Here is a 27,017-nt window from a genome sequence, read left to right as displayed (position 1 = left end):
ATGGGGGACTTCTTCAAGGAGGCTGGTATGGGCACAAGGTGGTCCCAGCAGCAGACTTCATTCAAGTCGTCAAAGGAGTACGTAGGGAGCAGAACGGGAGCGAACTGCTGCCACTGCCATATGTCCTTGCACGCAGACCCAGGGTGGTTTCAGTGGAGGAAATGGTGGCGGTTCAGCAAGGGGCACTTTCTCTTGTCTTACCCTCAGAGGACGACTGCCACAGTCTGAAAAGCTGGAGGGGAAAGGGAGGGCAAGGATGTGAGAGGTGGGATGTCATCTAGAGCAGGTTGTGGGAGTGAGGGTAACTGTTGCTTCAGAGTCTCCAGAGAGTCGCTGCTCACTAGTGTGGCTGCCCGGCTCCTGCTGCAGGCACTGAACTGGCATCACGTTTCCCAGTGTCCATACTCGACTTTTCCCCCTCCAGTCTCATGTGTATATTCCCACTGTGCTGCCTTCCAGCACATCTCTGTGCAGCGCTGATCACCCTGAGCCTCACTTCCCACAGGGTACAGCGGTACAGAGCTGTGAGGAGCACGCTCAGCTCTCCGAGGGTTTGGCAGTGCAGGTGTTAACTGATACTCTAGTCCAAGCCAAAATGAGCCTTCTGGAAGCCCAGGGGGCTGGGATGTTCGGCATGTTAACAGCTGAGAGGTCTGCAGAAGGCCGCAAAGCCCAGTAAAGCCCAGGAAAGTTGCTAAAGCTCAGCAGGTTTTCTTTGTGCTGTGATTCCCTGCAGAGCAACAGCAAATCTCATCCCGCCTCCCCCTGGGGCAAGCCTTGGTGTTTTTGTGATCACACGGCCATTTTCTGTATTGGTTGCCAGACCAAAGTTCCCATAAGAGACAAGGATCAGGAGGACGTGGTCAACATTGAATCTTGTTGATTTCCTTAAAACGGGGGAATTTTACAAGCAGTGGAGATCGGACTGAAGGTCAAAAGCAGTGGCTGGAGATGAGGAAAGGAGGTTGTAGAGAGACGGGTGTTAGGATGAGAGGAAATGGCCTCAAGTTGTGCCAGAGGTTTAGACTGGAGATCAGGAAAAATTTCTTCCCCGAAAGGCTCGTCAAACATTGGAACAGGCTGCCCAGGGAAGTTGTTGAGTCACTATCCCTGGAGGGATTGAAAAGCCGTGTAGATGTGGCGCTTAGGAACATGGTTCAGTGGTGGGCTTGGCAGTGCTGGGTTAATGGTTGGACTTGATGATCTTAAAGGTCCTTTCCAACCAAAACGATTCTATGATTCTGTGATCCTATGACTCAGATTAGTTGCTGAAATGGTGAAATGCTGAACTGTCGCATTGCGCTTGTAATGGGCAGATCTCAAAGCGCTCAACAAAGTTCATTATGTATATACGTGGGGTGGTTCAGAGGTTAACAGAAGGCTTCTGGACATGTATGTCTTCCTCTCACACTGTAACTGGTTCTTAACGTGTCTCTTAAATAAGGCATCCACGAGACACTGTCTTTGTGGATCTCACAAGATGTGTTTTGCCTGTGCTGAACCGCAGTTGTGTGTGGACAGCAAGGGAAGAAGGGATTTGCGCACGCTCAGCTATGGAGTTTTACCAAGTTTATTCCTAGTTTATTCCTTGATGGTTTTGCTCCAGGGAGCCAACATGAATGTTATTGATGCTGACGTGGAAGAGCTCTTCTCGGCAGGGGAAAAGCCGAGGGAGAACCAACCCCGGCGCAGACTAGGCCTCGCCACTCCTGCGCCAAGCTGTGTGCGGCCTCAGCCCTCCCTGCGGCCCCGAGCCCTCCCGCTCCCCCTGTGTGGGGGCTGTGTCGGGATGGGCAGTGCATGAGCTCCTGAAATGAAGCTTCATTCGCAGAGTACGTTGTCCTGTGTGGGTGAAGTTTTCTCTCCCACACCAGCTTTTCTCTCGCTGCTGGCAGTCTGTGCCGTTGCTGCCGCGAAGCAGAGAGAAAAAGAGTCGCCAATTCCACGTGTGTGTGTTTGGTTTCCGTTCCCGACCGGAGCTCCTGCCCCCGGGCAGCGCAGGGCTGCAGTCTGAGCCGGGAGGAGAAAGCTCCGGCTGTGCAGTGGCTTCCCCGGGCGAGGGCCCTTCGCTGCTGTCCCCGCGGTCCCCCCTTCTCGCCCCGGGCTCCCCCCGCCCCACGGGCCGGGGCCCTTCTCGCGCGCGAGCTGCGGGCGCGCTCTGCCCCCAGCGCGCTCCGGGGCCGGTAACGGTCTCTGAGAAGTCGCTGGAGCGAAGCGCTGCCGGGGCGGCCTCTCCCCCGCGGCAGCAGCGCAGCCCGGCGCCGCACCCTCAGCGATCAGCGAGAAAGGAAGCGCTGCCCCAGAGCGGCCCCGAGCGAGCCCGGCTCTCCCGGTCCGCGGCCCGGCTGCCGGCGGCGCCCGGCGGGCAGGGGGAGCTGCTCCGCCCGCCCCGGCAGGCGCCAGGCCGCGGCCCGGGGCCGCCTGAGCGCGGTCCGCCGGGACAGGCCGCGGAGCAGCCCCCGCCGCGGGGCCTGGCAGGCGGCGGAGCCCCGCGGGCGGCGGGCCCGGCTGGCGAGCGAGCCATGGCGGCGCGGAGCCAGGCGTCTCTGGAGCGCCGGCTGCGGAGCTCGGAAGAGGCGCGGCAGCGCCAAGCGGGGCTGCTGCGGCAGCTGCAGGCGGAGGCGAGGAGCGGGGGCGCCAGCCCGAGGGAGCTGCCCGGGGCCGGGCCGCGGGGCGGGGCCGGGGGGCTGTCCCGGCGGTAGGCGTGGAGCCGGCGGGGGTGGGTTTGGGCGGTCCCGGGCAGAGGCGGGCGGCTCTGGTCCGGTTGGGCCGGGGCGCGGGAGTGCTGGCAGCGGGGAGGGGGCCGGGGCTGGGTGGAGGGTCGGGGCAGGCCGTGCCCTGCCCGGCCCGGTGCTCCCGGCGCTGCTGGAAGGTCATGCTGCTTCCCTGGCCCGTGCTTGTCTTGCGCAGCTGACCAGACAGCCGCGTTGTGCAGTGGCTGAGCAGGACTGTGCTCAGAACCAGCTCGAGTTGCTCAATATTGAAAAGCAATTTTGGAAACTCGTTTCTCTAACCTCGAGGGCCCACTGGACTTTTAGCCTGTGGGAAATACTGCTTTGGGGTACAGGGTGGCCATAGGCCGGGCACGGCTGTCTCAGTCTGTCTCCTCCTTTTGCTTGCCATGGCTGTCTTAGGATGAGCAGACAGGACTATGTGTGAAAGAAACCCTGTCTCACTTTCTTTAGTATGAGATAAAGGGAAGCTTCCCTATATCATAACAACTTGTGCTGAGTGTAGGAGCAGCACTGGGAAAAGTCCTGTGCTTGGGTCGTAAAGACTTAGAGAAAAGCTAATGCCGGAGCAGCCAAGTCTGTTACAAGCTGCAGTCGCTCATCTTCTTCCTGTGTATCCATGTAGGTACTGCAGTACCGGACTCGGTGTCGAGAGTTGGAGCAGCAAGTGGAAGCGGAAGGGGTGAGTGTGCGGGTTGCTGACTAAAGACAGTGTACGTAGCATTCATTAATGCAGCCAAAAAAAGCTGCCCAAAGCAAGGGCAGAGGAAAGCAAGATTTTGCTGCCTGAGAGTTTAAAGAAGCTCTGTGAGTTTGCCCGTCACTGTGTTTTGTCCAGTTGCCGTTCCCAGAGCAGCCAGTAGTCCCAGAAATGCCAGTCCAGCAAACTCTATCAAGAAGGATTTTAGTTTTGTGAAAGAGTTGTTATTGCTGGAGTAACATTTTGTCCGAGGTCTCAGGAGAGGGCTCTAGTGCCTGTCACATTCTCTGGCTGTCTCTGAAAAAGAATTGGTTGAAACGTAACATTTTGGAAGGCAAGAATGCTGGCATTCAACATAGAGAGCTGGCTCTGTGCTTTTCTTTGTGCTTCACGGCTAAAGTAAACCTAGGAAACAGAGGGTAGGAGCGTAGGAGAGCATTCCCAGGCTTCAAGTGGAAGTGAGCACTCGCGGTCATGAGCTGAGGATGCCTAACTGTGGGAGGGCAAGAGTGGAGGCTGAGGAGAGCTACTCACATTGAGTGACACCCTTCCCCTCCCTTCCTCTGCGTAGTCACAGCCCTGTTATGCCTGGAAGAAGCCACGATCTCCTGAGATACCAGAGAAATGGAGGGGAAAGCGATGGATGCTACCAGTAGTGAAGGGAAGACGAGAATTTGACTAAACATTTCCTTTCTTCTTAAGGGATCCCTTGCAGGCAGGTGGGAAGGCACAGAAGACCACAACCTGAAGAAGGCACTGCTTCAGGTGGAAGAGGAGCAGCAAAGGTAGAAGGAAGAAGCGTTCCCTGCTACTTGATATCCCGGGTGCTCACAGAAGTGAGGGAAAAGCTGTCAGTGCTACCTAGTCCCCCCAAGCGAAGCGGTTGGGCAAGCCACTCTGAACGGAGAAAGGTCCACGATGTGTTTTCTGGGGTGCAGTAGGAGTGTTGTGTGCTGAATGGCTCTGTTTTGAGCGGGGGGTTATTGCGGGTGACCTCCAAAGGTCCCTTCCCAGCCTAAATTATTCTGTGGTTCTGTAGGTGAGTGACTCGGGACAATGCTAGTGAAAGGTGATGCACGCAGTGATCAGAGAGAACGAAGGGGAGGCAAGGTGTTAACTGTGGGCGTGATCAGATTTGAAGAGGAAGGGGAAACCAAAATTGCAGATGGAAATGGAAGGCTTAAAGCAAGGAGAAGCAAACGAGTTTGCCATCACAGAGAGATCTTAGTTAATCCTAGACAGCACTTCTACTGCCGCTCAGTTTGACAACGAACTCAGTGTTGAGGGAGCTGGAAAATGGTGCTTGTGGACAGCAGCTGTTCAGTGAGCTCATTGCTGTTTCTCCCTTTCCAAGGTGCGAGGATCTGGCAGAAGTAAATGCGCTCCTGCGGGAGCAGCTCGATGAAGCGCATGAGGTGAATTCAGCCCTTAAAGAAGATGTTGGAAAACTGACGGCGGATTGGATGAGGGCCCGGGAGGAGCTGGAATTGAAGGGGAGTGAATGGCGCAGTGAACGTGAGGTAAGGATGAGCTACGGGAATGTCAGATGTGATGCCAGTGTGGCATGAAAATGCATTTTCTTTCTGGCATAGAGAGCTTGCTGTCTGAGAGTAGTGGCTGCACTGCGGATATATTGGTGTTGATGAGCAGAAGATGGGGTGTGAGATGGAGGAGTGTCAGCACATTGTGGTGGTGGAAGGTGCCCCCCTGCTGTGACCATACTGCTGGGTGTTAAAGGCAAATGCTTGCTGTTGCTGGGCACTTGAAGGCTTGTCTTTTTAATAGTTCCTAATTCTCTGTCTACAGCAGTGGAGACCGGAGAGGTCTGTGTGCTTTCAAGTTCGGAGTAGCCAACAGAAGAACAAGAAAGGCCTCCCTTAGCAATAGCCTGTTGTAAGCAAATCCGGCAGTGGTCTTGGAAGGGCTTGTTTTTGTCTTCCTCCACCAAGACCGTTAGACACCTCTGTGAGGCGCGATGGTGAATGACCATCAGTTTGCTTTGCTGATGTCCGCTCCTGCAGGAGAAGTGTGGACGTTCCCTCCTTTGAAGTCAGATGGCAGGTCTTCTGAGGGTGCTTGTGTGGTGCCTCTTCAGTCGTTGGTGCCCCTGTTGGAATAGTTAGTAAAGGAGACCTGGTGGTGGTGGTTGTAGTCTCTCCTATCTGAAAGACTGGTGCAGTGACAGTGAAGGCTGAACTGGCATTTCTTCTTGTCTTTGCATGTTTAGCTTTATGACAGCTACTTAAGGGGTGAACATAACTGTCTGCTCAGCCTGTGGTGCCAGGTGGTGACCTTCCGCCGTCATTTCCTGGAAATGAAGACCGCCACTGACCGGTGAGTAGGAGTTCAGGCAAGATCTCTTGGAGAAAAAACGTAGCTTCCCTTCACACCTGCTTTTTGAGCCTCAAAGTTCCGATAGTTGGGGCTAAAGATGTGATTTGTCCTTTGGTAGTGTGAAGCAATGCCGTGAAGCCACCTTTAGGCTGTTCGCAGAGTCATTTTGTTTGATGGTGGTTTTCAGCTAAAACTGAGGGGCTCGGGCTATAAGCAATGCAGAGGCCCTGAACAGATGAACTTGACTGTGGTGATGTCTGGGCATATTAACACAGGCACAGGCGTACGTGGACACATTGGAAGAGACTCACCAGAGCTACGCATGCAGCGTGCAGAGTGGTCCCTTTTAAAGAATGATGGAAATCTGCCTTAAATCTCGCTGGCTTTCTTTTCCCACTGCTCCTGATGGAAAGATCATTCATGAATATATCTATTTTTTCCTTCTCATTTCCAGCTTGCATTTATTCTGGTCAGTTTGTGTCCGCTTATTCCTGTACCAGCATTGTTGAGAGAAAGAATAGCTTCTCTGCCCTGTTATTGCACGTCTCCAATTGATTTTGCTTAGTCTGATACCTCTTTTTACGATTGTTTTCTTGTTCTTGGGCTCTCTGAGGTTCTTTCTCACCATTGCCTTCTACACAAACACAAATAATGTAGCCGTAATAGTACGTTCTTCTGGTGTCAGCTTGCGATTTCAAGCTCTGGGTTACTGTCAGCCATTTCTCTTATTGATGATAAGCCTTCCTTAATGCGTAGAGTACGCCTGACCTACTGTTTAATTCTTGTGTTATTTGTGTTTTTTTGTGACAACATTTTAGACTTATTCTTACATCACCTTCCTGAAATGGTTATTATGTAGGTATTGTCAGGAGCCTCTTAGCAGTCCAAGTGCTGATAATAATAGGTCTCTTAAGGCTGATCCCCTAGGTATAAAAGCTGGGGACCCTGGTAAAATTCCTTACATCTATTAATGATAACTAGCATATGGTAATAAGATAGAGCAGGAGGAACAATTAATAAGAGTGATTAGAGGTCCTTGAAGCTTTCTGGCTGTGCCATACGTTTCTTCTTTTCTCTGAGGAGAAACCAGACTCATTCTTCAACTATCCAGTAGACTCATTGCTCAAGTGTCAAGATGTGTCCTGATCCCAAAGTGTCAGCTGAATGACTTGTGCCCAACAAAGAAGATGTCATCTTTCCTGCCAGCTCTTACTGTTGCGCAATTACGTGCTTCAGAAGTGAGTCGGCTGATAAAGATGGTGGTGTGAACATTATCTCTTTCTTTATTCTCCTTCAGGGATTTGTCAGAGCTGAAGGCAGAGCAGATGAGGCTTTCTGGATCTATACTTGTGAGCTGCTCCCGTCTGAACTCCAGCGTACAGCTCTGTGAGCCCGTCGCTCTGGGCAGACCTGTCCTGAAGGACCAGGCAGAGCAGCACGTGGGACAGGAAGTAAACCAGAAGACTCAGGGAGTGATGTGCTTCCAAGTCAAGGAGGACCTGGAGAAGAAGGAGCTTCAAGACAGGTAAAGGTGTTTTAAACTTTGCTATTACCGACATTCTCTTTTGTGGCTGCTTCGTGGTCTCCTAGATGGGCTGTGTTCACATGTAAAACGCACCCATTCTGCACAGCCTTGTTTCTGTCCCTGGTCAAACTTCACCAGAAAGGATAAGGGAAAATGTCTGACTGCCAGAAGCTCTTCTGAGTAAGACAAGACTGGAAAAGAGATTGTATTTTACAATGTTTTTGCTGTTAAGTGATTCTTAGTGAGAAATTGAGACCAGTCTAAAGAGAGCTCTGTCCCTTGTACCGCCCTTTTGCTCCGCAGGAGTGTGCTAAAGCAGGCAGGAGGAATTTGCCCAGGGCCATCATAAGCCACGTAGCACCTCTGTGCTGACAATTCCTTGCAAGACTGAGTGTAGAAGGCCTTTGGGGCAAGAAGTGCCATTTTACCACATGAAGCATATTAACCTGTAGAGATGAACGGTGCCTTTGCTGTATTTTCTGGGTTGAACTTTCTCTGCTATGCTTCTGGGAGCTGCTTAGCTCCTGAACAGGGTGTGCAGTGCTTTTGGAATGGCACGAGGACCTTCTCTTCTCAGGGTGACGGAGCTCTCAGCCTTGCTTGTACAGTCTCAGAAGCAGACCGAGGAGAAGGAGAAGACCGTGAGAACACTTTCCGACACTGTGGAGATTCTAGTATGTTTTAGCTTTATCTGGGAGATAGTCCAGTGTTTGCTCTCCAGCCTTAGCACAAAGAGGTGTGGCTTCCTCAAGAGAAAGAGTGGTGCAGATGCTGACTGTACGGGAACATCAGGCACATCATCAAAACGTTCCTTGTGCATTTGGCATGTGTGGAGTCAGTCCAGGGGCAGGCAGTGGCAGGGGAGCTGCAGACAGCTCAGGTGTCTTCCTCAGGGAGACTGCACCAATGCTGTTCTGCCTGTGACTTTAAGTCTCTAGGGCTCAAAGCTCCTTGGAATTGGCAGCTTCATAGCAGTCTATAAACACTAGCTGTTGGACTTTCTCATGTTAGTTTTAGCAAAGAAGAAATTGAATAGCTATGGGAAGGAGTATACTGGAATGACTAGGGCTGAGGCTTCTCGGCATGACAATGCTGCTGAGGTTGGGAATGCTACAGAGGGGAGCAGCTCTTCCCTGCCCACCCTTTCCTTATTCTGTTCTCAGGAAGCGAGTCGGTTAGAGAGAGAATATGAAGCTTCGTTGGCTAAAAGTGCCAGAGAAGAGAATCTTTCCCTCCAAAAGCTGATAAAAGCTATAACTGAGGTGAGTACAGAGTTGGGACCACGTCCCTGTAAATCGGATTTAAAAGTACTTGAGGAAGGCAGCAGAGTAGCCCAGGGAATAGATGGATGTGTTGACTAGTGTCTGTGTTAACTGCTACTGGCTGTTTAATTTTTATACCGCTTTTCTGACATAAAACCTGTTATGACTTCCGAGTTGGCTGTCCTGGGAGACTTGAGCTGAGTCGGCAGAAGTTTCAGTACCTTTGCCTTCACCGTCCAGCTGAGGTCTCTCTTGGACCCTGCTTTCTGAGCTGGCTACTTGGCGTTTGTATTCCAGAGTTGCTTGGAGGCTTCCCCCGCCCTCCTTGAGCAGCGACTCTGTTGTTCTTCACATTTTTATGACAGGTCACTGACTCAGTCGATGCACTTGCCACCTCTGCTCCTTCACTCTACATTCACTGACCATTATTATCTCCCCAGAATCGCAGCTGATCTGACTGTTTAGGGGTAACTTTGACTTAGTCCTAAACTTCACTCTGTGGAGGGGGCTTAATCATGAGGTCTTTTACACAGCCTCTCACAAAGCCAGTTCTTTCCCCTTATGTAGTCATTTTTATCCTCTTGTGCTGCTGCTCAGAGTAATTATAAACATGAGCTTTTTCATTGCTTGTTTTCCAGTCTTCCTCAGCTTCCTTCTTCCCTGGGCAGCGTTACTGTTTCCTTTCATTAGTATTTCCAGTGTTGATCTGGTGCTCACGTGTGTGGCTCTAAGAAGCTGAAGGAGACCAAAATCATTCTCGAGAGCTTCCAGAAACTGAGCGTTCAGGAGGCCTCCAGGCTCTTGCCACTTGTTTCTTCTTGTTTATAGTAGCTATATTCAGAAATCCCTGGAGCAGTTGTGGCCACAGGGACAAAACTTCTTTGTAGACTGAAGAAATGAGAGAACTGAGCTTTTAATGACTCTAGGGTGAAGTGGGCGAAAAAGGAGAACTAGATAAAGGAAAGCAAGTAGAATGAGCAAAGAGTAACAGCTTGATGTGGGCTTTCAGGCGGTGTTAGATGAGAGTGACAGCACGGTCAGCATCATCTGCACTGACAGTTCCCAGCGTGCAGAGTCTAGCAACACCCTCTCTCTCACCACTGGGGCAACGCTCTAGTGTTGAGGTAGACCAGGAGGCCTCCCATCCCCCTAGGGTGAAATCGGTGTGCTCAGCTCCCTCCCTGAAATGCCTGTACACCAATGCACGCAGCATGGGGAATAAACAGGAGGAGTTAGAAATCCGTGTTCGGTCGGGGGGCTATGATCTAGTGGCAATTACCTCGCGTGACTGGAATGTGGTCATGGATGGCTATGTCCTGTTCAGGAAAGACAGGCCACTAAGGAGAGGTGGTGGAGTTGCTCTTTATGCAAGTGAGCAGCTAGAATGTATTGAGTTCCGTCCAGGGACGGATCAGGAGCGAGTTGAGAGTTTGTGGGTGCGAATTAAGGGGCAGGCTGGCAGGGGTGATACTGTTGTGGGTGTCTATTACAGGCCACCAGATCAGGATGAGGAGGGTGATGAGGCCTTCTACAGGCAGCTGAGAGCAGTCTCGCAATTACAGGGCCTGGTTGTCGTGGGGGATTTCAACTACCCTGATATTTGCTGGGAGGCCTACTCAGCCAGCCATCCTCAGTCCAGGAGGTTCCTCCAGTGCGTTGATGATAACTTTCTGATGCAAATGGTGGATGAGCCAACTAGGAGAGGAGCGCTGCTGGATCTTATCCTCACTAACCAGGAGGGTCTGGTTGAAGTGGTGAAGGTTGAGGGCAGCCTTGGTTGTAGTGACCATGAGATGGTAGAGTTCAGGATCTCATGTGGCAGGAACAGAATAGCTAGCAGAACCACAACCCTGGACTTCAGGAGGGCCAACTTTGGCCTTTTCAAGCAATTGCTAGGGGAAATCCCATGGGACAGGGTACTAGAAGGTAAGGGGGCTCAAGATAGTTGGTTAGCATTCAAGGACTGCTTCTTCCGAGCTCAAGATCAGAGCATCCCAGCAGGTAGGAAGTCAAGGAAGGGTACCAGGAGACCTGCATTGTTAAACAGGGAACTGCGGGGCAAACTCAAGTGGAAGAAGAGGGTGTACAGATGATGGAAGGAGGGGCTGGCCACTTGGGAGGAATATAAGTCTGTTGTCAGAGGATGTAGGGAGGCAACTAGGAAAGCTAAGGCCTCCTTGGAATTAAACCTTGCAAGAGAGGTCAAGGACAACAGAAAGGGCTTCTTCAAATACACTGCAGGTAAAGCCAACACTAGAGGCAATGTAGGCCCACTGATGAATGAGGTGGGGGCCCTGGAGACAGAGGATAAAAAGAAGGCGGAGTTACTGAATGCCTTCTTTGCCTCTGTCTATACTGCTGGAGGCTGTCCTGAGGAGCCCCGGACCCCTGAGGCCTCAGAAGAAGTCAGGATAGAGGAGGAATCTGTCTTGGTAGATGAGGGCTGGGTCAGGGACCAATTAAGCAACCTGGACGTCCATAAATCCATGAGCCCTGATGGGATGCACCCGCGGGTGCTGAGGGAGCTGGCGGAAGTCATTGCTAGGCCACTCTCCATCATCTTTGCTAAGTCATGGGCAACGGGAGAGGTGCCTGAGGACTGGAGAAAAGCGAATGTCACTCCAGTCTTCAAAAAGGGCAAGAAGGAGGACCCGGGTAACTGTAGACCGGTCAGCCTCACCTCCATCCCCGGAAAGGTGATGGAACAACTTGTCCTTGGTGCTGTCTCTAGGCACATCAAGGATAGGGGGATCATTAGGGGCACTCAGCATGGCTTAACCAAGGGGAAGTCATGCTTAACCAACTCGATAGCCTTTTATGAGGACATAACCCGGTGGATAGATGATGGTAAAGCTGTGGATGTGGTCTATCTTGATTTCAGTAAAGCATTTGACACGGTCTCCCACAGCATCCTCGCAGCTAAACTGAGGAAGTGTGGTCTGGATGATCGGGTAGTGAGGTGGATTGTGAACTGGCTGAAGGAAAGAAGCCAGAGAGTGGTGGTCAATGGGACAGAGTCCAGTTGGAGGCCTGTGTCTAGCAGAGTCCCTCAAGGGTCAGTACTGGGACCAGTACTATTCAATATATTCATTAATGACTTGGATGAGGGAATAGAGTGCACTGTCAGCAAGTTCGCTGATGACACAAAACTGGGAGGAGTGGCTGACACAACGGAAGGCTGCGCAGCCATTCAGAGAGACCTGGACAGGCTGGAGAGTTGGGCGGGGAGAAATTTAATGAAATATAACAAGGGCAAGTGTAGAGTCCTGCATCTGGGCAAGAACAACCCCATGTACCAGTACAAGTTGGGGGCAGACCTGTTGGAGACCAGCGTAGGGGAAAGGGACCTGGGGGTCCTAGTGGACAGCAGGATGACCATGAGCCAGCAGTGTGCCCTTGTGGCCAAGAAGGCCAATGGCATCCTGGGGTGTATTAGAAGAGGTGTGGTTAGCAGGTCAAGAGAGGTTCTCCTCCCCCTCTACTCTGCCCTGGTGAGGCCGCATCTGGAATATTGTGTCCAGTTCTGGGCCCTTCAGTTCAAGAAGGACAGGAAACTGCTAGAGAGAGTCCAGCGCAGAGCCACGAAGATGATTAAGGGAGTGGAACATCTCCCTTATGAGGAGAGGCTGAGGGAGCTGGGTCTCTTTAGCTTAGAGGAGACTGAGGGGTGACCTCATTAATGTTTATAAATATGTAAAGGGCAAGTGTCATGAGGAGGATGGAGCCAGGCTCTTCTCAGTGACATCCCTTGACAGGACAAGGGGCAGTGGGTGCAAGCTGGAACACAGGAGGTTCCACATAAATATGAGGGAAAACTTCTTTATGGTGAGGGTGACCGAACACTGGAACAGGCTGCCCAGAGAGGTTGTGGAGTCTCCTTCTCTGGAGACATTCAAAACCCACCTGGACGCGTTCCTGTGTGATTTGGTCTAGGTAATCCTGCTCCGGCAGGGGGATTGGACTAGATGATCTTTCGAGGTCCCTTCCAATCCCTAACATTCTGTGAGTCTGTGAGTCTGTGAGTCTCTTGTGTGAGCTCCGTCGATGCAGAGCATGCCTTTGTATTGGTTCAGGAAGCACTGGCAAGGAGGTGAGGAGCAACACAGGTGAGAATTTCTGCTTGTCTTCAGCACTGGCCACAGGCTCAGCTGCTAATGCCTCCCTTAGCTTGAAACCTTTCCATTTCCTTAGCCAGTGCAGCCAGTTTCTTTCTAGCCTTGCCACCCTTGGTACCCTACTGCCTTTCCAGTCTCGGCAGCTCTGTGTTCTGCTGCTTTTCTCTCCTTGATCTCCACCCCCTCCCCACAGCTTTTGCCTTGAGGTGAGCTGTCTGCTTGCTTCTTCTCCCAGCGATGCGGAGCCATCTTCCCTGCTCCTTACTGCTTGTTTGTGCTCTTTCCCTGCCCATTCCTTGCAGGCCCTAAAAGAAGAGCTTTCTGCCAGGCAGGACTGTCTCCATTTCCTGCAGCAGCAGCGCAGCCAGCAGGAAGAGAAGTGCAGGAAGCTGCAGCAAAGGGTTGAGCAACTGGAGGAGGAATGCAAGACGTCCAGCAGCCACCAGCAGCACCTGCAGTCTCTGGTAGATGCACTGAGAAGGTGAGTGTTTCCTCCTTCTCCTGCGTTCCTGAGGCAATCTGCTTCCAGTTGTGGGCATTCCGAGGTGTTATGGGCACAGAACTCGCCTGCCCTACCACGTGTATGCCTCCGTTTGGCACTTTAGCATCCTCCTGTCACTGCTTTTCATGCTCTACTGTGAATCCTAAGGCTGTCTTGGAGATTGAGAGCGATGTTGGAATACCAGACGCCTCCCTGTCGACATGGTGCTTCTCTGAATTGTGTTCTTTGGGTGGCCTTCCCTAGCCACTGCTTCTCCCTGAATGAAGGCAAAAGCCTGCCTTCCTTTCTCTTTCCCTCGTCAGTTACCTTGTGAGGGAAAGAGCAAGTTCTTCCTTACCGTGCTCCCCACAACTCCATCCTGGAATGATGAAAAGGGGATCTGTGACTCTTCAGGCCTCTTCATTTTTCTAACTGAGCCTTGTCTCTGCAGTGACTGTGCAAACCTCGAGAAAACCAGGGAAGAGCTACAGCAACAGCTTGAAGTAACAGAGCGAGAAGCCTCACGTCTGCGTCAAAGTAACGCTGAACTGCAGCTGAAGGAAGATTCAGCCCAGGGGGAAAAGGTGGAGCAGCAAGAGATGACAGAGAGGGCGCGTCATGACCAGAAGCTCCTGTGAGTGTTAAAGCTTTCTCTGGGCAGGGGTGGGCATTGCTGGACTTCAGGAGGCCCACCGTAAAAGAATGAATTTTGCATGCTCATCGCTTGTAGCGTAGAAGGGTGAAGGGAGCACATGGGCAGGTCTGGCTGCTTGCTGACATACAGCATAGCTGCCTCCTTGTACTTTCTTCATGGCCCTTTAAAAAAATCATGCCAAACCTGATCAGAGTATTTGATGATGGGCATAAGCTGAAACAAGAGAGGTTTAGACTGGATTTCAGAAGAACAAGAAATTGAACCACGAGGCAATCATGCAGTAGAACCGGTGGCTCGGAGAGGTTGTGCAGATTCCACCCCTGACAATTTGGAAGACCCAAGTGGGTAGAGCCTTGAGCAAGCTGGACTGATCCCATCGCTGACCCCAGCTGCTTTGAGCTGAAGATTGGGCTAGAGGCCCCCTGGGGTCCCTGCCAGCCTGACCCATCCTGTGATCCTATGATTATTGGATTGGCAATTCATACACATCTCCTCCCCACACAGATTGCAGGCTCTTCCATCATTTCACTGCTGAAGGCAAGAGTAATTGTGGGAATATTAATCTGGACTTACAAAGTCCATCTTACCCAAAGAAGGACTTTGGAAAGTCTTGTGTGCAATGGATGAAAAAGAAGGGAGAGAGAAGTAACAGGCAGGAAGCTGCTGAGAGTACCAGAACTTTTTGGAAACGTTCTGTGATTTCTGGATACTTGTTTTACTTGCTCAATGACAACCGTTTCACCTACATGAATGACAAAGAGTGATGCAGGTCTAGTCAGGAAATTGGAGCATTCTTTAGGTGTAACTAGAAAGCTGTTGGAAATCATTCAGACTGCCGTATCTGGGACATAGGATGTACTCTTGGTTTTGGAAATGAGAATGTTTTTACATTAAAAACTTGTTTGTTGTTCCCCTTGTCCTAGGCTGAAGGACTTAGCTGCACTTGAAGGAAAACTTTCATTATTACAGAGTGAGTTGGTAGTCATGAGAGAGACAGTGAAGGAATTGCACCTTCAGAGGGATCTGCTGAAGCAAGAGAAACAGGAGCTTACCATGGCCCTGGAGAAGGTATGGTCACCTCACTCCTAGGCAGCACTTGTGGGAGAGGGATCTGTGATAGCATGACCAGCACAGATGCTGGTTCTGGCAGTAGAAGACAGGGACAATGTTGTTCTCCTTCTCGGAGAGTGGTGATCAGACCACCCAGGCTCTTTGGGGTAGTTAGTGCCCCCGTGCTTATTGGTAGCGCTGAAGTGGGAGTATGTGAGAGACACGCGGGGGATGTGGAGTTGCTGCTTGAAGTCGGGGATTTTCCTGCCTCTGTTGTCATGTTGCTCTTTTGTCTCTTCAGGCAGAGCAGTCAGTAGCAGAGTTGACAGGGACTAAGCAGCAGCTGAGTGCTGAAGCAGCTGATCTGCATGTTGCAGCAGTGAAGATGAGCACTGTCAATGAAGCCCTTGCATTGGATAAAGTGCAACTGAACAAACTTGTGCTACAGGTGAGCAGAGTTGCCAGAGATCTTGCCAGCTGCTTTTCTCCAGCTGCTGCTTCTTCTGAGACTTCTTGCCTTCCAACAGTATGACTGACTGAATATGGAAATGTTGTTCCTTTTTCTGTCCAAGATAAAACTTCTACATAGTAAACCTTCCTGTATTTTCTTTCCTCGGTGCTTCTGTGATTGTAGCTGGAGCAAGGGAACAATGTCCTATCAGGCAAAGTGGACGAGATGGAGAGAGCAAGGATCTTTGACCAGGAGAAGCTGACCTTGTGTGAAAGAAGAAATGAAGAGCTCTGTGCAGAGAAAGCCCACCTGGAGCTGCTGCTGAAGAAAGCAGAGGAGCAAGAGGAGGGGCTGCAGGTAGAGCTGAGGATACTGGCAGAGGAGAAGGCAGAAACCCAAGAGAAACTCAGTCAGGTGAGACCAAAAACCTGGTGCTTCTGGGTGGGCTTTTGGCTGCTTGGCTCAGTGGAGCTGTGTGTGTTGGATTCTGCAGCGTTTTTGTCAAGGAGACACTTGGTGGTGCTGGAGGTCAGCAGGCTTTGTTTGCTTCTTTTTGGAACCGTGTTGATGGCTTGCAGAGCTGTTCTGCAGTTCTGTGAGTTGTGCTCTGCTTCTACAGATTCCTTTAACCCACCTGTCTGTGTTGGCCTCTTGTTTGGCTTTTGATAAGCTGCAAAGAGATGATTGTGTTGTCCATGAATCTGAGGAGACTACTACTCTCCCATGTGGCAAAGGAAATGAACTGTGTAGCTCTGAATCCTTTTTCTGAGACACAAAACCCAGGGCTGCATGTTTCTATTTCTGCTTGTTGTGTGAAGCCTGCAACTTTCAAAACTCCATTTGTTTGAGCCTAGAGAGCGGGACAAAGCTGCGAGTCAATGTCTGCTGTCTTGTGCTGCTAAGAATAGGAATGACACCTTGAAATTGTTGAAATTGTATTTTAAGACATACATGCAACTTTGTGGCTGAAAATCTGGAAAAGGAGCTGGGGTTGTTGGTCAAGAGCTGTCTGAATATCAGCTGGTGGTGTGCCCAGGAGGCCAAGATGGCCAACAGCATCCTGCTTTGTATGAGAAATAGTGTGGCCAGCAGGACGAGGGAAGTGATTGTCCCCCTGTACTCGTCACTGGTGAGGCCGTACCTCAAATCCTGTGTTCAGTTTTGGGCCCACCACTACAAGAAAGTCATTGAGGTGCTGGAGCGAGTCCAGAGAAGGGCAACGATGCTGGTGAAGGGTCTAGAGCACAAGTGTGATGAGGAGCAGTGGAGGGAACTGGGGTTGTTTAGTCTGGAGAAAAGGAGGCTGAGGGGAGACCTTATCACTCTCTACAACTACCTGAAAGGAGGTGGTAGTCGGTCTCTTCTCCCAAGTAACAAGTGACAGGACGAGAGGAAACGGCCTCAAGTTGCACCAGGGGAGGTTTAGATTGGAGATCAGGAAAAATTTCTTCCCTGAAAGGGTTGTCAAGGATCAGAACAGGCTGCCCAGGGAAGTGGTGGAGTCACCATCCCTGGAGGGATTTAAAAGACATGTGGATGTAGCACTTAGGGACATGGTTTAGTAGTGGACGTGGCAGTGTTAGGTTAACAGTTGGACTTGATGATCTTGAAGTCCTTTTCCAACCTGGAAAAGATTCGATGCTTCTGTGAGTTGTTAGAGCCTCTTTAGGCTTTGAGGAAGCAGATAAGAAATAGGTGATGACACAAGACACTTCACTCTGGATTTCAGTACCCTGGAAAAAGAGCTTGGGAGAATCAAGTGACTGGAGGAGACTAGGGAGTTTGCCATCATTTAAATGTCAGTTTCATAATGTACACTCTTGGGTACTATGGGATAACTTTGAGGGAACTGTTTCTGATGGTCTGTTCTCTGTTAGATAGTCTTGTTTTGGAGCACATACCCAGCTGAAGAAAAAAGCTAAAAACTCACAGTTAATCTTCAAGCTTGAACACCAGCAAGGTGTATTAGGCAACTCCTTTGTGTAAGACAAGGCAACAGTATCGTTGACACGAACGACTGTACAAACAGAGTCTACCATCGCTTTGGCCACATCAGCCAGATTTTCATAAATCCCTGAATGACACTGCTCACCACAAGGGCTGTTTCCCTGCCAAGCATCACCTCATTGCATCCAACTGCTTTACACACTGGAGTAGGTAAAACTTTGAGCTTTTTTTTTTTCTGCAAGGAGAAACCATGTGTATTTTCACTTTCTTCAGCAAGCAAAGTTGCTTTTGCAAACCTTTCCTGCACATTGCCATCACTGGAATAGATTCTGAGAGCATTTTAGTTTGCAAGGTGGCAGTTCTGGGAAATGCAGTATTTTGGGCTGAAAACATGTAGTCTGGGGTAGGTGTGTTTGTTGTGCCTGGACCTAGGCAACCCAGGAGGGCCGTACACATCACTTTCAAGTTAACACTCCCCGTGCCTCTTGGCAGTCCATGGTATTAGTGCCGGGTAACAATCCCTGCACCTTTTGGCAGCCCAGGGTATCAGTGCGGTATGCAGCACTAAACTTTCAGCCCACAGTACAGGAGCTCTTTTTTCTCTGGCTGATTGGGAAGTGGCACTCTCTGGCTCTTCACAGAACTCCAGAGAAAGGACTCTAACTGTATTTTGTCCCGCTTTCAGGTTTACCACCAGCAAGAGTCAGCCAGCAGTGGTCTGGAGCAGTTGCGCCAGGAGTCCTCTCGCCAAGGGCAAGCGCTGGCCAAGGTGTCCGAAGAGCAGGAATTGCTGGTGCGTGAGAAGGCTGCCCTAGAGGTGCGACTGGCAGCCGTGGAGCGGGTCCGAGAAGGCCTTTCAGAGCAGCTGGCAGAGGCCAGGTAAACGCTGGGAGGACACCTGTCTCTCCTTTCAGAAATAAGCAATCAGAAATATGTGCTTGTTCTCCTTCTTGAAGATACATCCTCCACTGTCCATCAAAGTAGTGAAATCCTACTGTTGTGGGGTTTATTGTTGTACCACTCAGGTGCCCCTTTCCCCTGAAGGATGTTTTCCTGAATGCAGCCCTGTAGTAGTGAGGCAGTGCTGTGTATCGTAGGAACCTGGCACGGGTGTAACAATTTTCATCGTCAGTACTACAGCTTCCCTTTTAAAGAGTGACAAGTCATTTGGGCTACTGCCTACTTAGTTAGCAAGGCTTAAGGAAAGGTGGCGAGTTTTTCTCTTGAACTCCCAACAGTTTAAACTGAAGGATACCTGTCTCTCCTTTCAGGTAGTCCTTGTTCAGATAAAATGTACTTCAGGTTTCTTACAAATGCTGCTACAAGCATGAGGTTTTACTATATCATCTGATGCATTTCTTTAGTCCCTTTTAAACGTTGGGAGTCTGGAAAATGACCTACCTCTACCTACACTATGAACAGCATTACAAAGTCACGAGTCAGCCAGGGCAATACTTTTATTCTGTCCCCCTGCAGAGCAACTTGGAAGTGCTGATGAGATAAGGGCTGTGAGCAGAGGCTGGGCTTTTGCTTGCTGGCACAGACTCTGTGGGCACAGCTACCCGTGTGTCATAGATCAGGCAACAGCAATTTAAGATCTCAGTGGCTGTTGAGATCAAATTCGGCTGGGCTTTCTGTGTTGTGCTAGGTCAGAAGGAAAGCCTGGCCATTGCCTCGGAGGGGCCTGCATTGCTATTTTAAACGGTAGAAATATGCTTGCTGTATATGAGTTTCCATGCAACCCATTTTCCATACTCAGGGGTAGGGATGTTGAACCACTTCTTACTGGAATAGCTCCCTGTGGGTGACAGGAGCTCATTTCTCTCCGTCTTCACAACGTGCAGGTCAGTGAAGGAGACCCTGGAATCCAGCCTGTTTGAGGCTCAGCAGCGCTTATCTCAGCTGGAGATCGTCCGCAGCCAGCTTGAAATGCAACTTCACACAGTGACGGAGGCCAAGGATGTTGTACAAGGTGACAGCCCCATGGACTTTGTTTCCGGTGATCCCCCTGCCTCGGAAAAATGGTATAAAAAGAGCTCTCTGTCTGCAGTGCTGCTGAGGAGTGAAGGAGCTGCAGGCAGATCCCTCCTACACTGAAATTCCAATGGCTTAAGGTCAGTGAAGTCAGAACCACTGTTTGTGTAGACTCTGAATCTTGCATTTCTCGTGTTTGCAGGGGAAGTGAAGTGCCTTCGATGTGAGCTGGAAGCAGAGAGATCTCTAGTGACGCAGGACCGGGAAAACATGGCACAAGAGCTCTTGCGGATGGAACGGCAGTATGAAAATACCCTCCGACTTTGGGAAACTGATCACGACGTGGAGATAAACAAACTCCTTCAAGACCTGGTAGGAAAGAATATGCTTCTGAATTCTTGAAGCAAGCTTTGTGGGCTGGCTTGAGAAGAATAATAGCCTGGGCATGTCAAATGGCAGCAACCATCTGTCACAGGCTACACATTGCTAGGTCAGGCAGCAGAGCCAATGGCTCGTACTTGAAGGCCCGTGAAGACCCACAGCACCATGCTGGGACAGTAAACGCAGCCACAGATTCCATGTGGGCCTGAGACGAGTTCATGAGACAGAAGGTTGGGTGGTCCCCACCCAAAGCCTGGCAGCAAAGGGGTAGGATCTTACCAGACTCTGAGTATAGAGAGGAATCCTGAGGAGAGAGGTGCTAGGAGCCAGGCAGCCATCCGAGAGGGGAATATAACATCTCCTTTTCTTAATGGTTGGACTCAATGACCTCAAAGGTGTTTTTCAACCCAAATGATTCTATGATTCTTCCACGTGGTGACCCTTCTTTTAAGTTCCATGATAGGACATGATTTACGGAGGGCACAAAGCCACTGTTGAGGTGGGGGTTTATGGGAGGGATGAAGCTTCACACTTTTTTTTGAGGAGCTTGGCTGGGACTTCTTGTGGAAGTCTTTTCCTCCACTCCTCAGGCAAACGAGCGGGAAGGGCACCATTCAGAGCTGCAGAAGATGCTGGAACGATGGGAAAAGCAGAAGGCAGAGACAGAAGCAGAGCATGAGAAGCAGCTGATTGATATGAAGCAGAAAGTTGCTGCCATGCAAGTTCAACAGGAAGAGGAACGAACTAGAGTCGAAAATGCCAAGCAAGAGGTACAGACTGCGACAGGAGAATTTGTGTGTTTTTATGCAAGGCTAGAGCTGTGGGAGATGGCTGGGCATGGGGCTGTGTGGAGCATGCCCTACATGTTTTCTCCATTGGATTTGGTGAGGTGAAAGGCGAGCAGGGCTATCTGTGGGATGAGGAATGAGACCTCTCATAGGAAGCCAGGCAGAAATGTCACCTTTCAGTTGAGATTTTTGTGCTGCTATTGTGTTCTGGTTTCTTTAAGACTTAGCTCAGGGTGTCTTCACAGTTCCCTTAACGGTCCTCTTTTGATATTTACTGCTGTGTGCTTATAGGCTTGACTACATTTAAGAGCAAACTGAGTTTGTAGGAATGAATCCCCACGAGGATGGGGTTTTTGTTTGGTGGGGATGGAGTGGTGTGTCAGGATTGTTGGCAAAAGACTCCTCTGAAATATTTCTGAGCAGTGAAACAGGGGTGTTTGCTGGGCTGTGTTTCAAGTCACTTGCTGGTAAGCTATTTTGTGCCCAGATCTCCTGTGCCAAAGCAACCCTGTCATCCACTGAGAGTCCTCCTTGTGTCCTACCCAAAGTCCTCTTTATGCAGACTGCCTAGGGACAGCAGTACCCCCAACTGTGTCTACAGGTATGGAAATGACAGGGCAGCGCTCAGAGATGACAGCGTGTCTCTGTAATGTCAGTACTTTCCCAGAGTCTACTGAATACCTTAAGACTGCATAATTTTCACCAAACCCCCCTTAGAATACATGAGGCTTCTGAAGGAGCTGCGCTTCGGCCCTGTGGCAGCCTTGCATTTTCTCTACTGCTGACAAGGAGCAAAAGTCACTAGTGAAAGACAAGCAGGACACAGCAGAAGATGAGGGATACCCTCAGCCGCAAGGCGAGACACTTGAGAACCCCCACACGTTTTCCTGTTAGATGACTGAGAGTGTGTTGGAGATTCACTCCCAGATGGGCCGTGGATGGACCATGTTTATACTGTCAGTCTCACTTAGGAAGCTGTGTCTCAAGTGGGCAGATAATGACCTAGGAGACCAGCAGCATAGCGCTTTGGGAACGTGTGAGCCCATCAGTCTTTGAAGTCTTGCCACACAAACTTTGTGTGGGGAGTTTAGAGCCATCTTGTCTTCATTTCTGGGCAGGTCCTGCTAGAAAAGGAGAGTGAGAAGAATGCGTTATTAGAGACGCTGCTCCGGACGCAGGGAGAGCTAAGAGAAGCCTGCCAGCAGCTAGAGCAGCTCAGGCAGGAGGTGAAAGCGCAGCAGGAGAATGGGCAGGTAAGTCTGACTAGCGGGGTAGGTTGATGTCCTGCTTTTGTGGGGATAACATTTATAGAGTCACTTTTCTGTTACATCTTGTTTCAGTGTGTGGCCAGCCATGGTGACCAAGGCCATTAGCAGTTAAATGCAGGGCAGCTGCCCCAGGCTGGCCCACAGGTGTGTCCCTAACACTAAGGTCAGGTTCACTATAAAAGGGGAAGCTTGGGGGGAGAGCTGGCGTCCTTTTTGCTCTGCTCTCTTCTCCCTTCCCTCTTTCTCCTTCTTCTCAATGATTGCTGTCCCTGGAGTGACTTGCCACATCTCTGAGGGCTAAGAATATTTTTATGTGTTTTGTATTAGCATTGATATTGGTTACTTTATTTTATTAAATCTGTTTAAGTTTTAACCCATGAGTCTCCCTCCTTTTCCCAGTTCCCTTTCTTGGTTGGGGAGGGGACAGTGGATGAGAGAACAACTGCTTATTGTTTAGCCCCGGGTGTGGGCTAAACGGAGACAAATGTCCGGAAAGGATTCTAATGATGTTTCCTCTAAAGATATGGGAATATCTGTTGCCGTAAACATATGAGCTGCTTGGCCAAAGAACTCATGACTGCAGCCAGCAGGCTTGTGGGTCTGGACAGCTCTGGCCAGAGACCATTCACCTGCGACAATGTTTTCTGTCAAGCCCAGAACTACTGAAAGAACTGCAGAGCTTGCTGTTAAAATTAAATCAAGTGTAAAAGCTGGGGGAGGGGTAATTGGTTCTCTCCTGTCTAGGCAAGCTTAGCCAACGTGCCGTGGTGAGGGTTTGGCGTGGAAAGGAAAGGGCACGGTTGACCAGACCAATGTACTAAACTTAGTAGAATTTTATAACGATGGCTGACCAGCAGCTACACTCGTGGTGCTTAGGGGATGCTTTCAGGGATGTACATGTGTGAGGTACAGCTTTTCCGGTGTATTAAAAAGAATGGAATTCGTACTGTTGCCTGATCAGGTTAAAGGCTTCGTTGCACATTCAGGATGTACTTGTGCTGCAGTCCAAAAAGCATGGAGGCAAATTTGCGTGGATTTCTCCAAGGTGATCTGACTCAGGTTACTGCTGGTGGAACAGCTGCAGCAGCCTGTGCTGCACACTTGCCTGGGACCCTGACCGTACTTTTAGCATTACGTTAGTGTACAGGCCTATAAAAAATGCTACTAATAAAATACCATATTTATGCATTATACATTTATGCATTACTTGAGAAATATTACTCCTGGCCTGATGAGGATGATGCCAGGTATTGTGATCTGTTGCTGGGAAGCAGAGAAGCGACAAGGGCAGGAAGGCTGAAAACAACCGGAGATTTCAGTAGCATCCCTAGAGATGAGGTATGCAAGAGCCTTAGATCAGGTAATGCAGTTGCGTCCATAGAGATGGGTGCAGTGCTGATATCGAGAGTACATTGATAGATGCTGTCAGAGATTGCTTCAAGGAGCAGTTCATCAAGAAACCCCTGAGAGGGAGGTGGCTCTTACTAGGTTCAGAGCAGTGCACAGGGCTTGGCTGATAATGTGTAACAATGATGGAACATCATCACAGGCAGCAGAGAGCAAAACCAAAGTATTTTATGACTGCAGGCATCCATGGTTCACCCACATCTTGCATATTGTTTGGTTGTCCAAGGACAGTGAGTAGAACTAGAGACAGGAGAATACACAGTGAAGGTCAAAGAGGATGACCAAAGATGTTAAACAGCTTCCCCAAGAGGAACATGTAAATGTGGAAGTCTTCATGATGGAGAAGAAATGGCTGAGAGAGAGGGAGCTGGAAATACTACAGGCTTTTGTAAAACTATTGAGTAGCTGAATAGGAAATGAATGTTTCCGGTCTCTCTCAAAACCAGAATGGGGGACACTGAACCAAACCATCAGGAAGCATGTCCAGAAGAAACCGCTGCATTCCTCCAAGGTGATGTGGAGGAGGCCCCTAGGAAGAGAGCGTGGTGTTTTGGCCTGTAGTCCAGGAGGAGAAGAAGGAACTTGGCACTGTCCTTTCCTGGGTCCGGTCACTCTCCCCACGACGTGTTGATTCTGGCTCTCCTAACCTTTATGTGGCACCAGCTCACACAGTCTCCTCTCTGAATACCCAGCAGGCTGTTGCAGAAGGGGAGCAACTCCCATGGCTCTCGGAGAAGAGACTCCTGTTGCAGCAGCTGGAATGTCTGCAGCGGGCAGTTGCAAGGGTGGAACACGAGAAGACGGAGCTGAAGCAACTCAATGCTGAGCTCAGGAGGACTCTTGAGGAGGTAAAACAGGCTTGGGCTGCCTCTGCAAAGCCTCACGGTCCTCTGGAACACAACACATTTCCACAGACAGCACTTTGGAGTCCTCTGCTTCTTTCCTTCCCTCTTCTCCTCTGTTCCCTGTGGACACACACTTTTGTATTCTCTCTCTCTTCTGGCACCCCATTGCCTTGGCAAATGCACATTCACTCGGTACCACCCTTCGTGCCCCAGTGTCCCCACACACACACATTTGACACTCTTGCTCTTTCTCTTCCATAGTCTACTTGGAGTGCTTTTTGCCCCCAGCATTCTCTGGTGCAATTAACAGTCTCTGAGCAGACATCTCCTCGCCGTGATGTCCCAAGGTCCTTTTGCTCCTTGTTTGGTGGCAGGTTTCTGTGAGCCTTTCTCCTATCCAACGTGCAGGTGGAACGTGAACGGAGGAGACTGAGGAGATGTTGCCGTGGCCAGTCGCTGCCAGGTGCCTGCTGATGTTCTCTGTCTGGCCAGCACAAGATCCCTGCTTCTAGAGAGGTGAGAACAGAACCTTACTTGGTGGCAGGAGGCTCTGGCCCTAAGGAGCAACGATGGCAGATGCCAGTGGCAGCAGCCCCCCAGTATAGACCTAATAGAAGTGGAATATAGACCATGGCCCTGGCCAGACTGGAGCCCAAAAAGAAATCCTTGTGTTTTCTTCACAGGAGGAGTCTCACGCTCACTGCAGTCTCGCGGGGCTGCGTTTGTTGTGTTGGCGTTTTGAAACATTTCCTAGTGACAGTGATGGTTTAATTTTTTTTCTTTAATAAAACAAATGTTGCGGGTCTGCACTTTCAGTAGGAAAACGCAAGTGGTGGGTGAATACGTGGCTTAGGAAGAGACGGTGCTAGTTTTTTACTTGCACAAGTAAGCTGTTAGGAGCTGTTGTCTGATTTAACCTGTTGCGTTCATAGCCGTTGCCTGGGATGAGAGAGGGAAATGGAGGTGTTCCCAAAATGAGGGGGTGGAGGGTGCACGCCAGGGAGTGAAGGTGGGGCAAGAGAGGGGGGTTTTTTCCCTCCTTCCCTCCCTCCCTCCTTCCTTCCCTCCCTCCTTCCCCCACTTCCCCCCTTCCTTCCTTCCTTCCCCCCTTCTAACATCTCTCTCTTCCCTTGCTTAGAGGCAGGCTGGCAAGGCCGTGAAGCCAGGTGTGCGGCCTTTTCTGGGAACATGTAGTCAGAGCCAAATAGATAAACACGCTCCCTTAGTTCCTCCTTGAGCCCTGCCCAGGGCTTTGGGTGGCATCTAACGGAGTGAAACCAGACTTTTCCGCATTTGAAGTTCTGTCAGCTTGTTTATTCCATAGTATGAAAGCTGGACCCTCTTACAGCGACTTTGGAGAGCTCACCTACGCGTGGCCGCACTGCGCAGGACCTCCCGATTGCCGGGAAAGGCTCTCCAAATCCTCACTGCAACCGGGGCTCCCCAGCGACTGCGGGTCTGGGTGATGATAAAGCATTAAGGCAATTGGTGATGAATCTTTCTTACTCACTGTGCGTAATTCTGTGGAGGAATGATTAGGTGCGTTACGTTGCTGGGTTTTGTTCTTGCTGTACAATTTTCCCTTATTATTTTATTGCTTCTTCCCTTCTTTCTCTTTTGCTGCTTTAAACTAAAGTAAAAGTAAGCTTATCTTTTAAACCCGGTGTCTGTGTGCTTTGTGCTGAGCCCGTCTGCTGGCAGAACAGAGGGACAGCTCGGGTGTTCTCCAAAGGGCGTCAGCCCCAAACCGCAGAGCGGCCAAAGCCGGAGGCACCGGCTGGGCTGGGGGGGATGTGAAAGCGAGAGCCAGGGGCTCCGTGCAGCAGCTTCGCCCTTCGCAGCTCCCCGGCTTCGGCACGGGCAGCGTCTGTCCGGTGTCCTTCAGGGGCGCGGGGGCCGTTGGCAGAGGGCGAGGCGGCAGCGAGGATCGTCCCGTCCCGTCCCGTCCCGGGGGAGAGCGGGAGCCCCAGCCCCGCCCCGCCCGCCGCCTCGCCGGCTCCGGGCCGCGCTGCCCGGCGGGGCGGTGCCGGGGCGGTGCGTTCCCCGCAGCCCCCCAGGGCGGGTTTGGTTCCCGGTGGCTGAAGCGGGCCGGTGCCTTCCCCGAGGCCCTGGAAGACTTTCGGGTCAAGGCGTGCGGGGCCGCGCTGGGTGAGCGGGCGGGGTGGAGGGCGGCCGGGGGGAGGCAGCGGCTCGGGGCGGCGGCGGGCGGGCTGAGGCGGGGCCGACGGCGGGTCTCGTGTCCCCGGCAGTGCCGGGCTCAGCGCGCTCATCACGGTGCTGCTTTTCTTCTCGGAGCTGCAGCACTACCTCGCCAAGGAGGTGAGTAGCGGCGGCGGGGGCGGCCCGGCCGCCCGGTGCTGCCTCCTGCCCGCGGTGCCCCGGCTGAGAGGCGGCCGTGCGGCCCGGGGCGGCCTGCCGTGCCCCCGCACCCCCGCCGAGCCGCCCCCGCCTCCTCCGGGCTGCCCACGCAGCAGCTTCTCCCGCCGCAGCTCCGGCTGGGGGTTTCGTTCCCCCGCTCGGTCGCCCTGAGGACGGGAGCGGGCTGCCCTCCGCGACAGCCGCTGGCGCAGAGGGGGGCTGGTGGCTCCTGGGGCGCTGGCGCAGGGCAGCGGCTCAAAGTCTCTTCTCGCCGTCTCCGAGCAGGCACCAGAGAGACAAGAGAGCGAGCGTGGCAACCCCCGTCCCCACCCCAGGTGCTGAGATTCCCCGATTATTCTCGTTTTTAAAAGTATTACGAACGCACGCGCTCAGCTCCAATGGAAGGCGTGGGAGGCAGCAGCTCAGGGGTCTGACAGATCCCGCGTCTTAAAAATCAGCTCCTGAGCCAGAGCAGTGGAGGGAAAGAGGCCTTTTGACTTGCTGCCAGGTGAAACAGGACCCTGTTTTTGCCCTTTGTGCCTGGGTTCCTCCGGAATTGTACGTTGACAAACCAAGGGCAGCTAAACCAAAGGTATCAACCCACTTAGGTTTCTGTATGGCGCTGTACTTTGTCAGAGAGCCCAGTAATACTGAAGAAGCTGGCACAAGAGTTCACGCGGGACTCAAGATGTGACTGTGTTGTTGTTAAAAGTCTTTAGAGTCTCCTTTGGAAGTTATTTGACG

The 27,017-nt window shown here is 51.2% G+C and overlaps 1 protein-coding gene across 1 annotated transcript; it reads left to right on the top strand.

Annotated features, from left to right (window-relative positions):
• On the top strand, positions 1-25,152 carry LOC137671021 (centrosome-associated protein CEP250-like). The gene is given in 23 exon segments (XM_068414241.1): positions 1-81; positions 1,896-2,621; positions 3,358-3,414; positions 4,135-4,217; positions 4,787-4,952; positions 5,660-5,766; positions 7,064-7,291; positions 7,869-7,965; positions 8,455-8,553; positions 9,563-9,627; positions 12,590-12,659; positions 12,971-13,149; positions 13,601-13,783; positions 14,728-14,872; positions 15,156-15,302; positions 15,489-15,719; positions 17,938-18,131; positions 19,097-19,224; positions 19,429-19,598; positions 20,198-20,377; positions 21,514-21,648; positions 23,763-23,918; positions 25,054-25,152. Coding segments are annotated over 23 exon segments (3,726 nt in total).
• The last annotated feature ends 1,865 nt before the right edge of the window (positions 25,153-27,017 follow it).

This window comes from Nyctibius grandis, chromosome 16 (genome assembly GCF_013368605.1).
Source record: "Nyctibius grandis isolate bNycGra1 chromosome 16, bNycGra1.pri, whole genome shotgun sequence".
NCBI classification, from domain to species: Eukaryota; Metazoa; Chordata; class Aves; order Nyctibiiformes; family Nyctibiidae; genus Nyctibius; species Nyctibius grandis.
The sequence above is the reverse complement of the archived record's forward strand: the minus strand, read 5'-3'. Positions and strand labels throughout refer to the sequence as shown.